The sequence below is a fragment of the Ahaetulla prasina genome, chromosome 3 (genome assembly GCF_028640845.1).
Source record: "Ahaetulla prasina isolate Xishuangbanna chromosome 3, ASM2864084v1, whole genome shotgun sequence".
NCBI lineage: Eukaryota > Metazoa > Chordata > Lepidosauria > Squamata > Colubridae > Ahaetulla > Ahaetulla prasina.
Genome location: NC_080541.1, coordinates 231,651,669 through 231,669,650, shown reverse-complemented (window position 1 = coordinate 231,669,650; position 17,982 = coordinate 231,651,669). Strand labels below are relative to the sequence as shown.

Genomic DNA, 17,982 nt, shown 5'->3' with positions numbered 1-17,982 from the left:
AACCACGTATTTTATTCAAAATAATTTCTAAAGTTAAAATAAAAAGTAATGGAGACTGGGGCATCCCCGTCTCGTCCCTTTCCCAATTTTAAAAGTTTCTGTTAACCCACCATTTAATATTATTTGTGCTGTTTGCTTCTGATATATTGCTTGATTCTCCTTGTTTCTTATCTCCTTGTTATCTTTGTTATCTCCTTGTTTCTTATCTCCTAGAACCATCTCTGAAGGCACCTGCTTTGTCTTCTAAGTGACAACCCGCCAGATGCTTCAGGGTAGCTGTGTCAGGTCTTTCTTCTTCCTGCTAAATGTATTCACAGTTTCTTTTCAACTTTTTCCTCCAAGTCCCTTCTCATCTTGGGGGCTGTCCAGTTTGTCAATGCCCAGTGTCCAAAACTTCTCGTAACTCTCTGGATACTGGTGCAGAACTGAGAGAAATAATGGCTACCACTCAACAAAGTGGACAGAACTGCACTATTTCAACAAAACGCTATTCGGCACAGGAACTCTTGCACCTGCGAGGTGCCCCCGCCTCGCAGGAATGGCCCGTTTTACTACCAAGGGCCGGCCTCTATGACAGGTCTTGGGACCCACAGAGGTGGCATGCGAAGAGGAAGAGCCTTTGGGGTTTTTTAGATAGGGCATTTTTAAGGGGTGGGAGGGAAAGGGCGGGTGTTGGGGGAAACCCGTCGGGTGGGGATCCAGTTCCTGCGCATGCTTGTCGCGGTGGGTTGGTGGGTCCGGGGGTTACGGGGGGAGGTTGTGTTCCATTGGTGGAGGGTGGTTCCATCGGCACGGTATGGGGGAGGGGCAGATATGGCGGAAGTGGGGGATCGGATCGAGTTAAGGGGGTGCGCGCTCGATGTTTACAGGCGATCGCGCGCCCCGAGCCCTCAGACTTTTCCCGTTCCCCGGATGGTCAAGACCCTCAGAGCCCGGGCCTTCGGCTAATGTTATGCAACGCACAGTCCGTGGCCAATAAGGCCCCCCTAATTTACGATCTTATTCAGGGGGGTGCTACGGACCTTATGGGCATTACGGAGACCTGGTTGGGCGCAGAAGGGGGCGTGCCCCTGGTGCAAATGTGCCCGCCGGGTTTCCGAGCATTCCATCAGCCGAGGGCCCAGGGCAGGGGTGGCGGGGTGGCGGTTGTGATTAGAGAAAGTCTTGAGCCGAGGGAGACCACTGTACCTCAGATTGCCGGGTTTGAATCCCTCTTTGTGAGGTGGGGTCATAGATGTCAGATGGGCTTGTTTGTCACGTACCTGGCTCCCTGCAGCGTGGCAGCAGCCCTGCCCGAGCTCCTGGAGGTGCTGGCTGGAGTGGCGGTGGAGACCCCCAGACTTTTAGTCATGGGGGACTTTAACTTGCCATCGACCGGCCTGTCATCTTCAGCTGCTCGGGAGTTCACGGCTTCCATGACGGCCTTGGACCTGACTCAAGTAGTTGATGGCCCTACTCACAGTGGGGGTGGCACCCTGGACTTGATTTTTATCTCTGGTCAGTGGTTGAAGGATCTGGACTTGAGGGATTTAGTCATCGAGCCCTTGTCATGGTCAGACCACTCTCTCCTTCGCCTAGACTTTCTGACCGCTACTCACCGCCGCAGGGAGACGGAACCAATACGGTGGTTCCGTCCCAGGCGCCTGATGGACCCGGAGAGATTCCAGACGGAGCTTGGGCCATTTCCTGAGGGTCTGGCCCACGGCACGGCTGAGGAACTAGCCGCGGCCTGGGAACAGGCCGCGGCTGGGGCTTTGGACCGTGTCGTGCCTTTGCGGCCTCTGACCCGACGCAGATCCCAACCGGCTCCTTGGTTCTCCGAGGAGTTGAGGGGGATGAAACGCCAGAGAAGACGCCTAGAGAGTTTGTGGAGGTCCAGTCGTTCAGAGGCTGATCGGACACAAGTGAGGTCCTATACTAGGACCTACCTTGTGGCATTGAGGGAAGCGAGACGTTGCTATGTCTCATCCCTCATTGCGTCGGCAGATAACCGCCCGGCCGCCTTGTTTCGGGTAACTCGTTCCCTCCTTCATCAGGGGGAGCGTGATGACCCGTTGCAGGGACGTGCTGAGAAGTTTAACGGTTATCTATACGATAAAATCGTTCAGCTTAGGGACGGTCTGGACCAAAATTGCGAGGATCCAGATGGGGTGTTTGAGGGCGGTCTTGGTGACATTGTATGGGATGAGTTTGACCCTGTGGCTCCCGAGGACATGGACAGGTTGCTGGGTAGGTTGAATGCCACTACGTGTTTACTGGACCCGTGCCCCTCCTGGTTGGTACTGGCCTCTCAGGAGGTGACACGAGGCTGGCTCCAGGCGATTACGAGTGCTTCTTTGTTGGAGGGAGTCTTCCCGGCCGCCTTGAAAGAGGCGGTGGTAAGGCCCCTCCTCAAGAAGCCCTCCCTGGACCCAGCTGTTTTAGGTAATTATCGTCCGGTCTCCAACCTTCGCTTCGCGGCGAAGGTTGTTGAGAGTGTGGTGGCATGTCAGTTTCCCCGGCACCTGGAGGAAACTGTCTATCTAGACCCGTTCCAGTCCGGTTTCCAGCCCGGATACAGCACTGAGACGGCTTTGGTCGTGTTGGTGGATGATCTCTGGAGGGCCAGGGATAGGGGGTGTTCCTCCACCCTGGTCCTATTAGACCTCTCAGCGGCTTTCGATACCATTGACCATGGTATCCTGCTGCGCCGGTTGGAGGGGTTGGGAGTGGGAGGCACTGTTTATCGGTGGTTCTCCTCCTATCTCTCCGACCGGTCGCAGACGGTGTTGGCAGGGGGGCAGAGGTCGGCCCCGAGGCGCCTCACTTGTGGGGTTCCTCAGGGGTCGATTCTCTCGCCCCTCCTGTTCAACATCTACATGAAGCCGCTGGGTGAGATCATCAGTGGCTTCGGTGTGAGGTACCAGCTTTACGCTGATGATACTCAGCTGTACTTTTCCACACCGGGCCACCCCAACGAAGCTATCGAAGTGCTGTCCCGGTGCTTGGAGGCCGTACGGGTCTGGATGGGGAGAAACAGGCTCAAGCTCAATCCCTCCAAGACAGAGTGGCTGTGGATGCCGGCATCCCGGTACAGTCAGCTGAGTCTTCGGCTGACTGTCAGGGCTGAGTCACTGGCCTCGATGGAGAGGGTACGCAACTTGGGCGTCCTCCTGGATGAACGGCTGTCCTTGGAAGATCATTTGACGGCCGTCTCCAGGAGAGCTTTCTACCAGGTTTGCCTGGTCCGCCAGTTGCGCCCCTTTCTAGACCGGGATGCCCTATGCACGGTCACTCACGCCCTTGTGACGTCTCGTCTGGATTATTGCAATGCTCTCTACATGGGGCTCCCCTTGAAGGGCATCCGGAGGCTCCAGTTAGTCCAGAATGCGGCTGCGCGGGTGATAGAGGGAGCCCCTCGTGGCACCCATGTGACACCTCTCCTGCGCAGACTGCACTGGCTACCTGTGGCTTTCCGGGTGCGCTTCAAGGTGTTGGTAACCATCTTTAAAGCGCTCCATGGCATAGGGCCGGGTTACTTACGGGACCGCCTGCTGCTACCGAATACCTCCCTCCGACCCGTGCGCTCTCACAGAGAGGGACTCCTCAGGGTGCCGTCGGCTAGACAGTGTCGTCTGGCGACACCCAGGGGAAGGGCCTTCTCTGTGGGGGCTCCCACCCTCTGGAACGAACTCCCCCCAGGACTTCGTCAGCTCCCGGACCTACGAACCTTCCGCCGCGAGCTCAAAACTTATTTATTCGTCTGCGCAGGGCTGGGCTAGGTTTTTTAAAGGTTAATTTAATTTTAAATGGGTTTTATATATTGTTTTTAATTGGCTGGGCTGTATTTAATATGTTTTTTAATGACTATTTTACTTTTTGTATTGATATGTTTTTTATTGGCCTGTTAACCGCCCTGAGTCCCTAGGGAGATAGGGCGGTATATAAATTTGAACAAATAAATAAATAAATAAATAAATAAATAAATAAAACGAGGCAGGGGAGAGAGCATTTGGGAAGAGGGCCTGGATTTCGGGCATCTTTGGAGCTGGATGACTGGGTGAAGGGAAACACTGAATTCTAGCGTTCCAGGCCCCTGGCAGCTCTGCCTTGTAGCCCCGAGAGGCAGGTAGAGCCCAGGGCTGCTCTGAATGTCCCAGCCAGGCTTGCAATGGAAGGAATGTGCAAGAGGTGATAGCTGTCAGCATCTCAGTATCAGGAAGAAGGTCATTGCAGCTCTCCTGCTTGTCTAGAAGCTGAGGGAGGGAAGATGGCCGGGCTCTGTGTGTAGAGGAGGATGGGGCAGAGGGGAGTGGAGGGGGGATGGAGGGGGTGATTGTTGGGGATGGCATTTCCAAGAGAGGAATCAGCTGGTCTCCCCACAGCGACTCAGAAAGCAAGGCAGGGCACCGCCAACTTCCTCCCCAGAAGGACCCAGATCTGCATCGGGCCCATTAAATGGGGTGTGGAAGGCGGTTTGGGTTGCCCAACCGTGGCAGACTTCCAGGATCCAGCCTGATGTTTAGGTGAACCCAAAGTGTTTTCCTGTGAAGTTGGCAGGAAATAAACAAGGATGAAGCCGCAGTTCAGCGGCTGAATTCCCAAACTGGAAAGTCAAGCCAGGCAGATACCGAAGAGAAACACCCTGGGGAGAGGAGGGCATGGCCAGCTGAGGCAAGCAGGTCTACCGGCAACAAAGGGGTGTGTGCCTGTGTGTTGTGGGGTGGTTGGGGGCAGGGGGACAAGTCCTGGGACTTTGCAGCACAAAGGCGCAGCTCATGGCTCGAAGGAGCCCTAAAGTGGGAAGGAATTACTGGGGCTGAGCACCCCACACCGGTGCAGATAATGTGGGGGTGGAGTGAGCTGGCATCAAAACAACACCCAAAACTGCCTAAGCACCAGCAAGAGGAAGAGAAGGAGGAGGGGGGGCAGGTGCTTCCTGGAGGATCCCAACTGCAGGAGCACAGCTGGATCCACTGCAGAAAGTGGTGAGTGTCCAGGAGGCAGTTTGTGGGCAGAGGGCTTGCCGGAAGGCATATGGGGCCAGCCCCCCTCTCGTCTCTTCCTCACCTCAGATGGGGCGCCTTGGTGGTTTGGAGATGTGAGAAGCCAGTGGGGAGAAAGCAGATGATGCTGGAAGCAGCTCTAGACTAATGGACACAGGAGGACACAGTGGTGTGGTAGAGGAGAGAGAGAGAGAGAGAGAGAGAGAGGGAGGGAGGGAGGGAGGGAGGGGGGGAGGGGGAGGGAGAGAGAGAGAGCAGGAGGGAGGAAAAAGGAAGGAAGGAAGGAAGGAAGGAAGGAAGGAAGGAAGGAAGGAAGGAAAGAAAGAAAGAAAGAAAGAAAGAAAGAAAGAAAGAAAGAAAGAAAGAAAGAAAGAAAGAAAGAAAGAAAGAAAGAAAGAAAAACTCATCTATTTGGGTGAAGGTTGGAACGGAACTTCTCTCTGGGAGAAGTCCGCCAGAAAAGGGCCAAATCAAAACAATGACCTGTAGGATTTTGTGGGTAGGGAGAAGTTCCCTTAAGCTGCCTGGAGAAAGTACCCAGTGCTCAGGCCCTGCAGCCTGGAAGGGGATCTTGGACCCTCGAGTCCACCCCTCAAGCCCAGCCATCCCTCCCCAGGCTCAGGGCTTTCAGCTCAAGCAGCTCTTCCCATTCCTACGGGGGGGGGGGGGGGGAGGGGGAGGGGGAGCAGAAGCCACTTCCATGAGCAGGCCACACTGATAAGACAAGGAAAATTTTGGGGGGGGGGGAGAGAGCGACAGGCACTGTGTGAGAGCTATAGAAGGGTATTAGCCGGGGGTCCTGAGGCCAGTTGGGTGACTTTTGGGCTCTTGTGTTCTGGCTTGGAGAGGGCTAATGTGCAGTACAACTCGGATCCCCAAAGCTCTTCTGGGAAGGAGAAGAGGGGCAGCTTTTGTGCCTCCTGAACTCCCAGGGGAGAGGATGGGAGGGTGTGGAAATGAAAGGCACCTGCCCCAGAGAAGAAGGATAATTGGGAGTAAATGCAGCCTGTCTGAAGTGGTGGCACTGTGAATGGGCGCACCTGAACAGGTGCTACTCCGCACTTCCTCTTGCAGCCTCTTCCTCCCCACCTACTTCCTTGTCTTGTGTGTGGGGGGGTGACTCTTGGCCTTGGAATTCCACAGAGGAAATCCAGTTTGGCATTCCTGCAGCCGAGAATGCGCTTCCTCTGAGTAAAAAGGACAGCCTTGCCTCCCCCGGCTGCACCTCCCACTGAAGAGGAAAATTGGTATTAGAGGAACCAGTTAATTACCCTTGGCTTGTTTTTTAGGCATCAGCAGGAGCTGCCTGGCATCTCACTTGGGCTGGTGGATTGCCAAAGGAATGCGCCAGAGTCTCTGGCTGAAGTGCTGAAGAGAAGAGGCAACCATGGCAGGTGAGTGGCCTCCCTCCATATGGCTGACCAGGAGAGACCAAGGGAGCCGTAATTTTGCCCGGGGAGTCTTCTTGGTGCCTCTGGCTTTGATGGCTGGTGAAGGGGCAGAGCTCTCTTATCAGATCCTAGCCCAGTTCCAAAAAGAGTTTTTCCAGCCATACTGGAGACTGAACCTGGCATCAAGTCTGGGCAAATGAAGGAGCCCCCGGGAATAGAATAGAATAGAATAGAATAGAATAGAATAGAATAGAATAGAATAGAATAGAATAGAATAGAATAGAATAGAAGCTGGAAGGGACCTTGGAAGTCTTCTAGTCCAGTCCCCTGCTCAAGCAGGAGAATACCTATACCATCTAGGACAAAGGCTGAAGCCAGGCTGGCGTGTGGCACTGCCTTCTTCCTGAAAAGGGACCCTAGCTTTCCAGGGTGTTCTTGTTCCATGGGTGGTTTGGCCAGTCCCCTGCCAGGCACTGCAGGCCTGGGATGGTCTCTCCTCCAGTGTCTGTCCTCCCACCAGCCTCTCCAGTGCCCTCTTTAGGGCAGAGGAGCATCCCAGGAACTCAGTGGGGCACGTGCCAGAGAGGCTGCTGCTGCTGCTCCCTCCGGGGAGAGCTGCCTCCAGACTGCTGCTGCAGCAGTCTCCTGCTCTCTCCCGGGAGAGCTGCCTCAGTCAATTCTTGTCTTCCCTGGTTTTGGTTTTCCTTGCCTGGAAGTGGGAGGGGAGTCAGAGCAGGGGCAGCAGGCAAGGGCCTTGTGGACATACACAAACATACAGCCGGCTTCCGGTCCATTTTCTGGTGGGGTCTTCTTGCCAATTGCTGCCTGCCCCCTGCCAGATGCCCATGACCCCCACCCCCATCCCAAAGGACCTTGAACATGCCTCTGGGGGAATTTGTGCCCCCCCCTCCTTTTTTTGCCAATTCTGCCTTTCTCTGGAAAGTCCCCAGGCAGGAGGGGGAGGGTGGGTGGATAATGTGCCTTCAGCACCTGCTTTCAGAAGCTGATGCGCTGGTGGGCAGAGGTTACCTAGCATCTCAGCCTCCTGCCCCTCACCAGGGTCTCCTTAATGCCATGAGACCCCCTCACACCTGGGGCGCAGGACCAGAAAATCAAGGGTTGCCCTTGGGAGAGATATGTTCACACCAGGCTGCAGAGACACGCCACAAACACGCCAGGCAATTGCTGGAATTGATTATATGTTGCCTTATCTGCTAATTGGTTTCAGTTACAGCTTTTCCTACGTTCTATATCGTTTACCACAACTATAATATATTAAATTTATATATGCCACTGGACTCCCAGTAACAACTTTTAACAATTGTTAAAACATTTTAACAAGCAAAAAATACAAAACAAAACCAGCATAAGGCAAAGGAACAATGACTGCAAAGCAAAGAAGTCCAGAGGAGAACAAAAAGAAAGGAAGTGACACCATATGTGTTTGTCAAAGGTAGTTTATTTGGAACACAGAATAACAGGGTCGGAAGAGACCTCGGAGGTCTTCTAGTCTAACCCCCTGCTCGAGCAGACCATATATTATTATTATTGTAAGTTTTGTATAAATGCCTGAGTGACGGATCAGCAGTTGATTAATGAGCAAAATACAGGCAGTCATCGACTTACAAGTTCATTTAGTGACCATTTGAAGTTACAACAGGACTGGAAAAAAGCGACATGACTATTTTTCATACTTACAGCCATTGCAGGTTACATGATCCAAATTCAGACACATGGCAACTGATTCATATTTATGACGGTGGCAGTGTCCCAGGGTTACATTATCCCCTTTTGTGACCTTCTGACAAGCAAAGTCAATGGGGAAAGCTGGGTTCATTCAACAACCATGTTAATAACTTCACAACTGCAGTGATTCAATTAACAACTATGGCAAAGAAGTTTGTAAAATGAGGCAACACTCACTTAACTGTCTCACTTGCCAACAGAACTTTTGGCTCAGTTGTGTCATAAGTTGAGTACTGTGCAAATAAGAAAGATTATATTTGGCTTGGCTGCTCCACTTCCTCCAGGGGTCTCAGAAGGGAGGCTCAGCACCCACCCACCCCCGTGTCCCACAGAATCACAAGGTGAGGCATGGATGCAGCCAGCAGGCGGCTCTATTGATTTCCTGGTGGTCTCTTCTTCTTGCTGTGTAGAGTTGGTCCCGACACAAATCAACTGGCAGGTGCCCAGCAATTCTGAGGCGCATCACTCCAACTGCTTTGCTACCACGGAGCTCTGTGTCCGCCGTGGGCAGAAGTTTGACTTCAAGCTGTACTTCAACAGGGCTCCGAAGGCAGGGGAGAGCCTGGCCTTCGTGGCAGAAACAGGTAACAGCCCACAGCCCACCTCGGCCCCTCCGCAGAGAGCTCGCTGCCACCGGTAGCAGAATTGGGAGGGGGCACCGTTCTGGGCCAGGAAGCTTATCAGCTCTGGGCTGCCCTGTGGCCCTTGAGTGGTCTCCTTCTCAGGGGGATTCCCATCCCTCAGGTGGGCAGGGACCATCAGATCCCACCCCTTGCTTGCCATAGACGCCTCCCACCCAAGGAACCCCCTGGATACCCCAGTCCACGTTCATGGCCCCTTTGAACCCAGCAGAGGAAGCCCGCCCCGCCCAGCGGCCCAGTGTGGAAAGGATGGGGAGGCCTCCTTGGCAGGCAGGAGGGAGGCTTCACTCCCTCCTGAGAACAGGCTGGGTGGGGCTCTTCACTGGGCACCAACTGCATCCTGATGGTGTCTGACTGTTGATCGTGAGAGATGGCCTGCTTGACCTGCATTTTCCCCCACAATGTTGTCTCTCTTGTCCCGGCAGGTCCAGGCCCTTCTGAGGCCCAACATACCAGGTGTGGGTTTGCCCTCTCCAATGAACTGGTCGGAGGGGCCTGGTGTGCAGTACAGACGTCGGGCAATGCCGAATGCATCAACTTCTCCATGTGCAGCTCCAGCAGGGCAGCCATCGGTCGCTATAAACTGAGCCTGCAAGTGACCTGTGGCAACCAGGTGGCAACCAGGTTCCTGGGGAAGTTTGTCCTCCTCTTTAACCCGTGGTGCTCAGGTGAGGAGGAGGGGCGTGCTTGCCTGCTACTCTGCCTGTGCAGCCCTTCCTAGGCGGCTTCCCAGCAATCCCTGACCTCCTTTCTGCCTTGAACTGCCAGGGGCAGCCCTCCAGGGAAGGCCGGAGCCAGGAGTGCTGCAAGGAGGGTCAGGGCCTCTAACCCCAGACTGGGCTGAAAAGAATGGGGAGGGCTTGGCACTCAGGAAGGGGAGGCACAGCAGAGGTTGGCTGAGGTGGGGCTTTTCACCCCCTTGCTTCCTTGCAGCGGATCTGGTTTATATGGCCAACGAGGCAGAGAGGCAAGAATACGTGCTGAATGAAAACGGCATTATCTTTGTGGGCAATGCCAACTATATTGAAGCTCGAGGATGGTACTATGGCCAGGTCAGTGTCTGAGCTAGCCAAGGGCCAATCAGTGCCTATTGGGCCCCTGTGATTCTCTGCTCCTTTGACCCAGGTGAAGGCTGGGGGGGGGGAGACTCATATCTCAGAGGCTTCCCCCCACCCCCGTCTCTTCATGCTGTCCCCAGACCACACAGGACAAACAAGTCCAACCCAGAATATTAGCAGCCCCTCTGTGCCCCCCTTAGCCTGCTCTGGCTGTCCCAGAGAAAGTCCTACGACTGGTTTGCTCAGGTCCTCAGGCCTGTGCCTCTGCACCAGGCGTCCTGGTCCATGGGCCGAAGTAAGGCTTTCCGGAAGGTTTGCATGCCACTCTGGCCAGGGCTTGGTCTTTCCTCAGCTGGACACTCACGGTCAGATCGCAGCAGGTGTGGCCCACAGGGCGATGCCACAGAGGCCATAGGCTGCCTTCCCCAGTGAAAACCTCTCGCCAGGACCTCAGGCTCCCCTGAGGCCCTTGGAGGGGCTGCTCTGCGGCCGGGGCCCTCACGGCATCCGAGGCTGAAGAGGAAACCTCCCCAGAGCCCTCAGGCGAAGCCTAGGGCTCCTTCTGGGGCAGCGGGCAACACAGAGGGGTGTCCTGTATCTTGCCGCAGTTCTCTTGGGGCTGTCCCCCTTGTGGGGGGGCTGAGTGGCAAATTTTCTCTCGGTTCCAGTCTCAGAAGAATATCCTCAACATCTGCCTTCACCTGCTGAACCTGAGCCTCTACCACCGTCAGGACCCGGCAGGTGATGCCTCGCGGCGGAGTGACCCCCGGTATGTGGGACGTGTCGTCAGCTCCATGGTACGAGCAATGGGGGCACAGGGGGCACTGGGGCTCAGCCTGCCCACCTCCGTCTCTTCTTGATGGCTTCTGTCGCCCTTTAGGTCAACGGCAACGACAGTGACAACGGGGTGCTGGAGGGCAAGTGGAGCGAGGATTTTGCCCACCATGAGAATCCTTCCAGGTGGGATGGCAGCGTGGCCATCCTGAGGAAGTGGGCACAGGGCAACTACAGCCCTGTCCAGTACGGGCAGTGCTGGGTCTTTGCTGGCGTGACAGGCACCAGTACGTAAGCCCTGGCAAAGAGAATGGCCACAGGCCAACCTGGAGGGTGGCATCTGCTGGGCAGGGGCAGCTTGGCTTCCCTGGCACACTCTGCGTTCTTCTTGTTTGCAGTCTTGAGAAGCTTCGGGATCCCGACGCGTCTGGTCACAAACTTCAATTCTGCCCACGATTCGAACTCAAACCTGAGTATCGATAAATACTATGATCCTGCTGGAAAGAGCCTCAAGATGGGACAAGACTCCGTGTGGTAGGGAGAGGCAGCCTGAGTGGGGCAGGAGGAGAGCTTGTGGGTGTAGGAAGGTTCCATACAACTGGGCAGGGGCTGGAGCCTCCAGCCAGGAAGATGCTTTCATTTGGCTCTGGGCCGGGCATGGTCAGCCCACTGGTGGCCCCGTGTCTAGAAGGCTCCGCACAAGAGATTTGGGGGTGAAGCACATGGGGTGGCCTTGCATCCAAATGCAGGGAGAGCAAGTTTGGTCTCCCATCTCCCTATGGTAGGGGAACTCGGGCAGAACCAGGGGGAATGGGGCTTGTCTGTCTTTCCTAAGAGGTCCCCACCCCAGACCCTTACATGGCAGTTAGAACCCCAGAGCCCCACCTGAAGTGTTGGAGTATCCACAACTTCGGAAGGGAAGCCATTCCACTGATAGATTGTTCTGTTGGGAACTTCCTCCTTAGTTCCACGTTGCTTCTCTCCATTAGTTTCCACCTGTTGCTTCTTGTCCTCCCTCAGATGCTTTGGAGGATAGGTTGGCTCCCCCTCCTCTTTAGGAAAGCAGGGGGGAGAGAGGGGAGGGAGGGAGGGAGGAAATAAAATTAAAATGAATTGAATCAGGAATTACCTTGGTTACTCTTATACAGTGCTTCTTTCAGCCAGGTCCTGAAAGACTTGCAGAGTGAGGCTCAGTTTGTGGCTGGGAGACGTTTCCAGCCCTAAAACCATGGCAGGGAGAGGGGGGCAGGACAGCACCCGGCCAGCAGGGAGTGGAGTAGAGCGGGTTCTTCAGGGGGTTGCTTTCTCCCTAGTGGGCCTTGAGACCAGAGACTAGGAGGCGGGGAGGCGGGGGGGAAGTGACCATTCCCTGAAGCTGCTTCCCAGCAAGCAGGCCTGTCTCACCTTCAGCTCTCTTCAGAGAGGCTGGTGCAGCCCAGAGGCGGGTCCCTCATCGGGACCTGGAAAGGAGATGGGGGTGGGGTGTTGCTCACAGACGAAATCTTTGTTCCGGGCTGGAGACTGCCAGGGCTATCAGGTGCTCCAGCCTGGCCTCTCTTCTGCCCTTCCACCCTCAGGGATTACCATGTCTGGAATGAAAGCTGGTTTGTCCGGAGGGACCTGGGCAACCCGTACTGTGGCTGGCAAGTGATCGACGCCACCCCGCAAGAGAGGAGCCAAGGTAAGTCCAGGTGGGCTATCCCTCCCACTGGCTGGAGCCCCAGTGCAATTCTCCTCCTCCCAGAGCCCCAGCGCCACTCCTCCTCCTCCTCCTCCTCCTCCTCCCCCCCCCAGGGATCTACCAGTGCGGGCCGGCCTCGGTCTTGGCGGTCAAGCAAGGAGACGTGAGGCTGAACTACGACACGGCCTTCGTCTTCACCGAGGTGAACGCTGACATCAACCGCTGGGTTGTGCAGAGCAACGGGAAGCGTGTGAAGGCCTACTGTGACACCTCCTCCATCGGCAGAGCCCTCAGCACCAAAGCCGTGGGCAGCAACCAGCGGGTGGACGTGACCAACAGCTACAAGTTTCCTGAAGGTGGGTTGCAGAATGGCGGTCTTAGAGTTGGGGTTAAAAGGAGCATGGTGGTCATCTGGCCCACCCCCTACTCAGGTGCGGGGGCATCAGCAGCCTCACTTCCAATGAAACCAAACCCACCACTTTGCCCCTCCAGCTGACATTTATCCCAACATCTGGAGGAATCTCTGCTGAGATGGAAGATCATGTGGGCAGTAGGGCACAGGCAGACTCAGAATGGCAGCAGAGGGGGGAGGTCCTGCAAAGGACATTGCTAGGAGAGTCAAAGGATCTGCCAGGGATGTGAGGTGCCCCTCCCCTTTGACAAGCAGGCCAGGCGAGGGAAACGGTGGAGTTCAGAGCAGAAGGCAACTGGGGAGCTGGCTGGGCAGCGGTCGATGCAAGAGCATATGGACCAGGCATGGGGGGATCAGTCTACAAGGTGGAAGGAGGGGAATGGAGACAGGAGGTGGGGGTGCCTTGTTCAATGCCTGGCACCCATGCCTGGCTCCAGAAGGGCCCCAGCAAAGCAGGGCAGGGTAGATGCCCCTTCCCCATCTGGAACCTGCCTGAGTCTTCTGCACCTGCCCCTCTGTCACCTTCAGAAGTCTCAGTCTGCTGGCTGGACTGCACAGCCCCACCTTGAGAAAAGGTGGCTACTTTCCCAATTCCAAAGGCATTGACAGGTACTCTGAGGTCACTGTCCAAGAACACCTGTCCATGTCTGGATCACGGCACAAGCACAGAGCCTCCTGCTGCTTTCCAGGCCAAGCAGGACTGCCTCTAAGCCTTCCTCTGCTTCAAGGGGCTGCTTGCCATGCCCCCCCACCAGCCATGAGCTGAAAGACAGGCCAGGGTGGCGGTGGAAGGCAGATGCCTCCGAACAGCGATGGCCCCAAGGGAGGAAAGGGAAAGCAAGCCTTTGGCTGGGGAGATCCAGGAGGCAGCCTTTCTGCATGGCCAACTAGAGACTTGGTCAACCCTCTCCTGGATGGCTGAGCTGCAGGGGGCCGCAGTGCTGGGCTGGATGTGTACCTGTTGAGTGGGCGAAAGTGTCAGTGGGAAAGATTCCCTCGAGGGGACTCTTGTGGTTTCAGGGACACAATTGTCCTGAGAGAAGGACAGAGGTGCCTGAAAGCTGTTTTCTTGACTTCTCTCTCATCTGCCATTTCTCTCTGATCCTGCCCGCATGAGATCAGCCAAGACTGACTTGATGCGCCCACCGGACGAAGCGCAGGACTGTCCTCGACCTCTCAGTACAACCCTTGACTCCAGTGTCCTTCTAGACCCCCTGTGAGGACGAGGGTTGGGGTGGCTTTCTGCCTTTGGTGTGCACAGAGGGGGAGGCCCTGACTTGCAGAGTGATCCAGGGTTCAGGGTGCTCACCCCTCCATTGGACATCGGTCTGCTTCTCAGGGATCTAGAGGTGGGGGGTGTCCTTTGGGTTCTCCAGCTCAGGCCACAAGATAAATCACTAGTAGGGGATTGCTATTCTGCAGAAGTGGGGGGGTGCTCAATATAGTTTCTTTAGTTCTATGCAAGCATTGCAGACACACGTTCGTGTTTTATTTGGAGGGGGTGGCAGCGTTTTCGGTGGGAACCTCGCTGGCCCTGCAAGCGGTCAGTCTACTTCCGCATCTCCCTCCGGCAGGTGGGAGAAGAGCCGGCGGGTTTCACCCTGGCTTCAGTTGCCAGCCTTGGGGCCCGAGCCGGCAGCCCTTCCCCTGTGAGCGCCAGGAGGCCCAGAGGCAGCTAGAGAGGTTCGGGAAAGGATGCCTCGCCGTTTGAGGCTTCTTGGCTCCACCAAACGAGCTTCGGGGCAGCCAGATCGCCCCCGAGGCGGGAAAGAGCCGAGGCTCCGAAAGGCTCCCAGGCGGAGACAAGAGCCTTCGCGGGCCCCACCGGGAAAGGGCATTTGGAGGGAGCTGCTGAACAAGTCTCCCTTCCGCTCCCCCAGGCTCCGCCGAGGAAAGAAGTGTCTATCAGAAAGCCTGCATGGAGCTCTCGGGCTCCAGCCCCGCGGAAGCGGCGGCCTCAGAGATGATCGCCCACCCGGAGCTCTTCGGGAAATTCAAGCTGACTCAGCCGCCGGTGCTCGGCAAGGATGTCAACCTGATCCTCTCGCTCTCCAACCTGTCCGCCTCCCCCAAGAAGGTCACCGTCAACCTGAGCGTCTCCAGTGTCCTCTATACCCGCAGGGCCGTCAAGGAGATCCTGAAGGAGACTACCACCCTCCACTTGGGCGGCAAGGAAGGTACCGGCCAGCCGAGGGCGCAGCAGGGCGTGGGGTCCCCGAGGCAGCGGGAGCTTCAGCCAAGCGCGGGACTGCTCTGCCCCCGCTTCAGTCGCTCTCTCTCTCTCTCACACACACACACACACAGACCCCTAGCCTGGAGCTGAACAGGGCGGCAGGGGAGGCAGCAGTTTCAGGTGGCCCAGCCTGCAGAGTCCTGGGGAGAACTGGGGGGACGAGGGGGGGCTTTGAGTGGTCTGATGCAGAGAAGAAGAAGAGAGAAAGAGCTTGTTCCTGGCCAGGCCTGTGACTGGGCTCTCCTGGCTTCCAGAGAAGTACCTTCCCTTGCGGATCAGCTACAGCCACTACGGCAACTCCCTGACTGACGACAAGAAGCTGCTGGTGACAGCTCTGTGCGATGTGTCCGAGGGCGTGAAGCTGCTGGTGGAAAAGGCCATCACTCTGGAGAGCCCAAACCTCTCCATTGTGGTAAGCACCTCTTGGACGGACACACACTTGTACCCATACCCACACAACCCCTCCATTGTGGCAAGCGCCTCTTGGACACACATAACCCATGTTGGGAGGCTGTCTGCAGCCAGAACTTCAAGCCCTGAGGCCAGCCGTGCCAATCAGTCCATCTCTATCTCCAGCGGCCCCTGTCTCTGCTCCCAAAGAGTCTTCAGGGCCACGTTTCCACGCCAGAGTTACGCTCCGTCTGACCATTTCCAAGCAAGCTGCTGGAACTGCTGCTCTGGCCTTCTTCCTGCCAGCTACCGGTGGCCAGAGCTCCTTGAGTGCAGCAAACTCAGCTCCTTTGCGAGAAGCTGGCTGAACTGCATTGCTTGGTTCTCTTCTGGAAAGCCAGGTTGATTTGGGATGAGCCCCGTCCGTGCAGAAGAAAAGGCCTCCCTCCCTCCCTTTCTCTGGAGGAGGCCGAGGAAAGCGGCTGGGGCTGCCCGGCCCACCTCAGGGCCCTGGGTGAAGCAGCTGACTGGCCAGGGATTCGGCTGCTTGGCAATTCATCTGGCTTCCCAGCAGGGAACAGGAGCCAAACCACTTCCATTTCTATCCTTAGCTTGCCCAAACTGGCAAAAACTGGCCATTCTGTTAGAGGGTCTCAGATTTTAGACCATTTTGAGGTATTTCAGTATATTTTAAAGATGAGAAAAGGGATGGTTTGGCTGCCATCAGTTTCTGACTCCTGTTCTTAAAACCCATTTTCTCCCATTGTGGATTGAGGGGGGGGGCTTCCTTTTTTGGGCCCACATTTGTGATAATGATTAAAGGGCTCCAGATACAGAAAGCATCACCTTCAACGAAAGAATGAAGAGGGGCCTCAGCTGCTCCCCCTCAACCCCTCTGTCCTGCCTGGCGTCTGAGAAAGGGCATGAGGAGGGTGCGTCTGAGATCCCTGGTCTGTGACCCTGGGAAGAGGCACCGAGCTGACCTGCTGCTTTCCCCAAAAGGTTCCTCCAAAGCTGTTTGCCAACACCCCAGCCACACTGGAAATCTCCTATGCCAACCCCCTCCCTGAGCCTGTGAAGGACTGCGTCCTGCTGGTGACCCTGATGGGCCAGGCAATCAAGATCAAGTATGTTGGTCGGGGGGTGGGGCATCACAGGCAGACCCTTGCTTGGCAGTTGCCCAATCAGGGCAAAGCGTGGAAGACCCCACCGACCCACCCCCGAATGCCAGGCTGGTGGCTGTGGGGCTGAGCTGAGCGCCACTCTCTCCATCATCCCCATTTGGCTCTCAGCTGATGGGGCCCTGAGCTCTTCTCCTGCAGCAGGTGAAGAGAACCCAGCACTATCCCAAAGCGACCCCTTCCACCAAAGGCTCCCCCACTACCCCTCACTCCCCTCCCCCCCTCTCTTGCTCCAGCGTGGCAGATCTGGCAGCCGGGGAGCGGTCGAAGATCTACTTTGAGTTCACTCCTCGCCGCACAGGAGCCATGCAGATGCACGTGGACTTCTCCTGCAGCAAATTCCACCACGTCAAGAGCTTTGTGCTTATGGATGTGGCTGCCTGCGGCACTGCTTAACCAGGGGGAGAGAGGGGATGGAGTGGGGGGGGGAAGCATCTCTCCTGCGCCCAGGCTGCCATTAAAGCTTTGTCCAAGCAGAAGAGCTGCTGCTGTGCGTTTATTCCAGAGCTTAGAGAAGGCAGGAAATCAAGAGCAGGGTGAGGTGGGGGCACTGGTGCCCTCCCTTCCAGGACTGAGACTCCAGGCTGTATTCCATCCTGTCTGTTCTGCACCCATTGTGAGTGAAACTTTTCCTTCCTCTTCAGCCAGCTGGCCACTTGCTCAGGTACTGCTGGAAGATGCTCTGCAGGGAACGTGTGGCTTCACTCCGGGGCCCTTTGGTGTGACTGGAATGGGACTTTTCAGCTCGAACCCTTCTCCTTGCCTGTAACGCCTCAAGGTTTTCGCCTCTGGGTTATTAGCCACAAACTTTTCACCTTGGCTGGCCCTCCCCCAGTCTTTTGCCCCAGCACAACAGTCATGGCCATTCACTCCCAGGTGCTTTGCCACAGCCCATACACAGAAGGAGGTTTCCTCCTAGGTTTTTCGACACCTGGGACAGTCAGGGCCCAACAAATCAGCTAGAGGGAGAAGGAAGGAAGGAACAGCCTTGGTGAAATGGGAGGGAGAAGGGGGGGGGACTTTCACTACTGGCTTTTTTTTTCTGAGAGAAGGAAGAACCCTTTTCAGGCCAGATATCCAAATTGATAACTAATGACAATAAATAATTTACGGCATTGATTCCCACCCCCCAAAAAAGGGAGAGATGTTGGCAAACATTCAAGATTTAGAAAGGAAGAAAAGAAAATTGTAAAAGCTCTCCATTCCCACCCCTGTCCGTTCCCCCAGTTCAAAGGGAAGCACTCCTGGTTTATTTTTTATTTTTTGCAAGGGGAAGAGTTAGTTGCAATTAATTTCTTAACCAAAAGCAACAGATAGTAGCGCTTCCTAAAGAGAACTTGGAGAAATTCACGTTTAGGAAAAATCCCTTTCAGATAAGGTCACTATCGAAGATCTGATAGACCCAAAGGATGGCTGTGTGTTGTGTTGAGGGAAAGTGTCAAGTGGCATATCAATCCTGTGTTGTTCAAAGTATTTATAACTGTCTAGAA

At 55.6% G+C, this 17,982-nt stretch overlaps 1 protein-coding gene across 1 annotated transcript; it reads left to right on the top strand.

Annotated features, from left to right (window-relative positions):
• Positions 1–4,711: 4,711 nt before the first annotated feature.
• Positions 4,712–16,920, top strand: LOC131196017 (protein-glutamine gamma-glutamyltransferase E-like). The gene is made up of 14 exons (XM_058178390.1): positions 4,712–4,967; positions 6,275–6,379; positions 8,533–8,706; positions 9,189–9,431; positions 9,697–9,815; positions 10,490–10,618; positions 10,702–10,882; positions 10,994–11,129; positions 12,173–12,276; positions 12,390–12,632; positions 14,569–14,865; positions 15,176–15,333; positions 16,314–16,438; positions 16,729–16,920. Exons 2-14 carry the CDS (start codon positions 6,373–6,375, stop codon positions 16,886–16,888), a joined length of 2,076 nt encoding a protein of 691 aa, XP_058034373.1. The 5' UTR covers positions 4,712–4,967; positions 6,275–6,372; the 3' UTR covers positions 16,889–16,920.
• Positions 16,921–17,982: the final 1,062 nt, after the last annotated feature.

Bases quoted from the DNA above. Each gene is read 5' to 3' on its own strand.
- LOC131196017 (XM_058178390.1), top strand. The intron at 9,432-9,696 runs GTGAGGAGGAGG...GCTTCCTTGCAG, and splicing joins CTTTAACCCGTGGTGCTCAG to CGGATCTGGTTTATATGGCC. The intron at 16,439-16,728 runs GTATGTTGGTCG...CTCTTGCTCCAG, and splicing joins GGCCAGGCAATCAAGATCAA to CGTGGCAGATCTGGCAGCCG.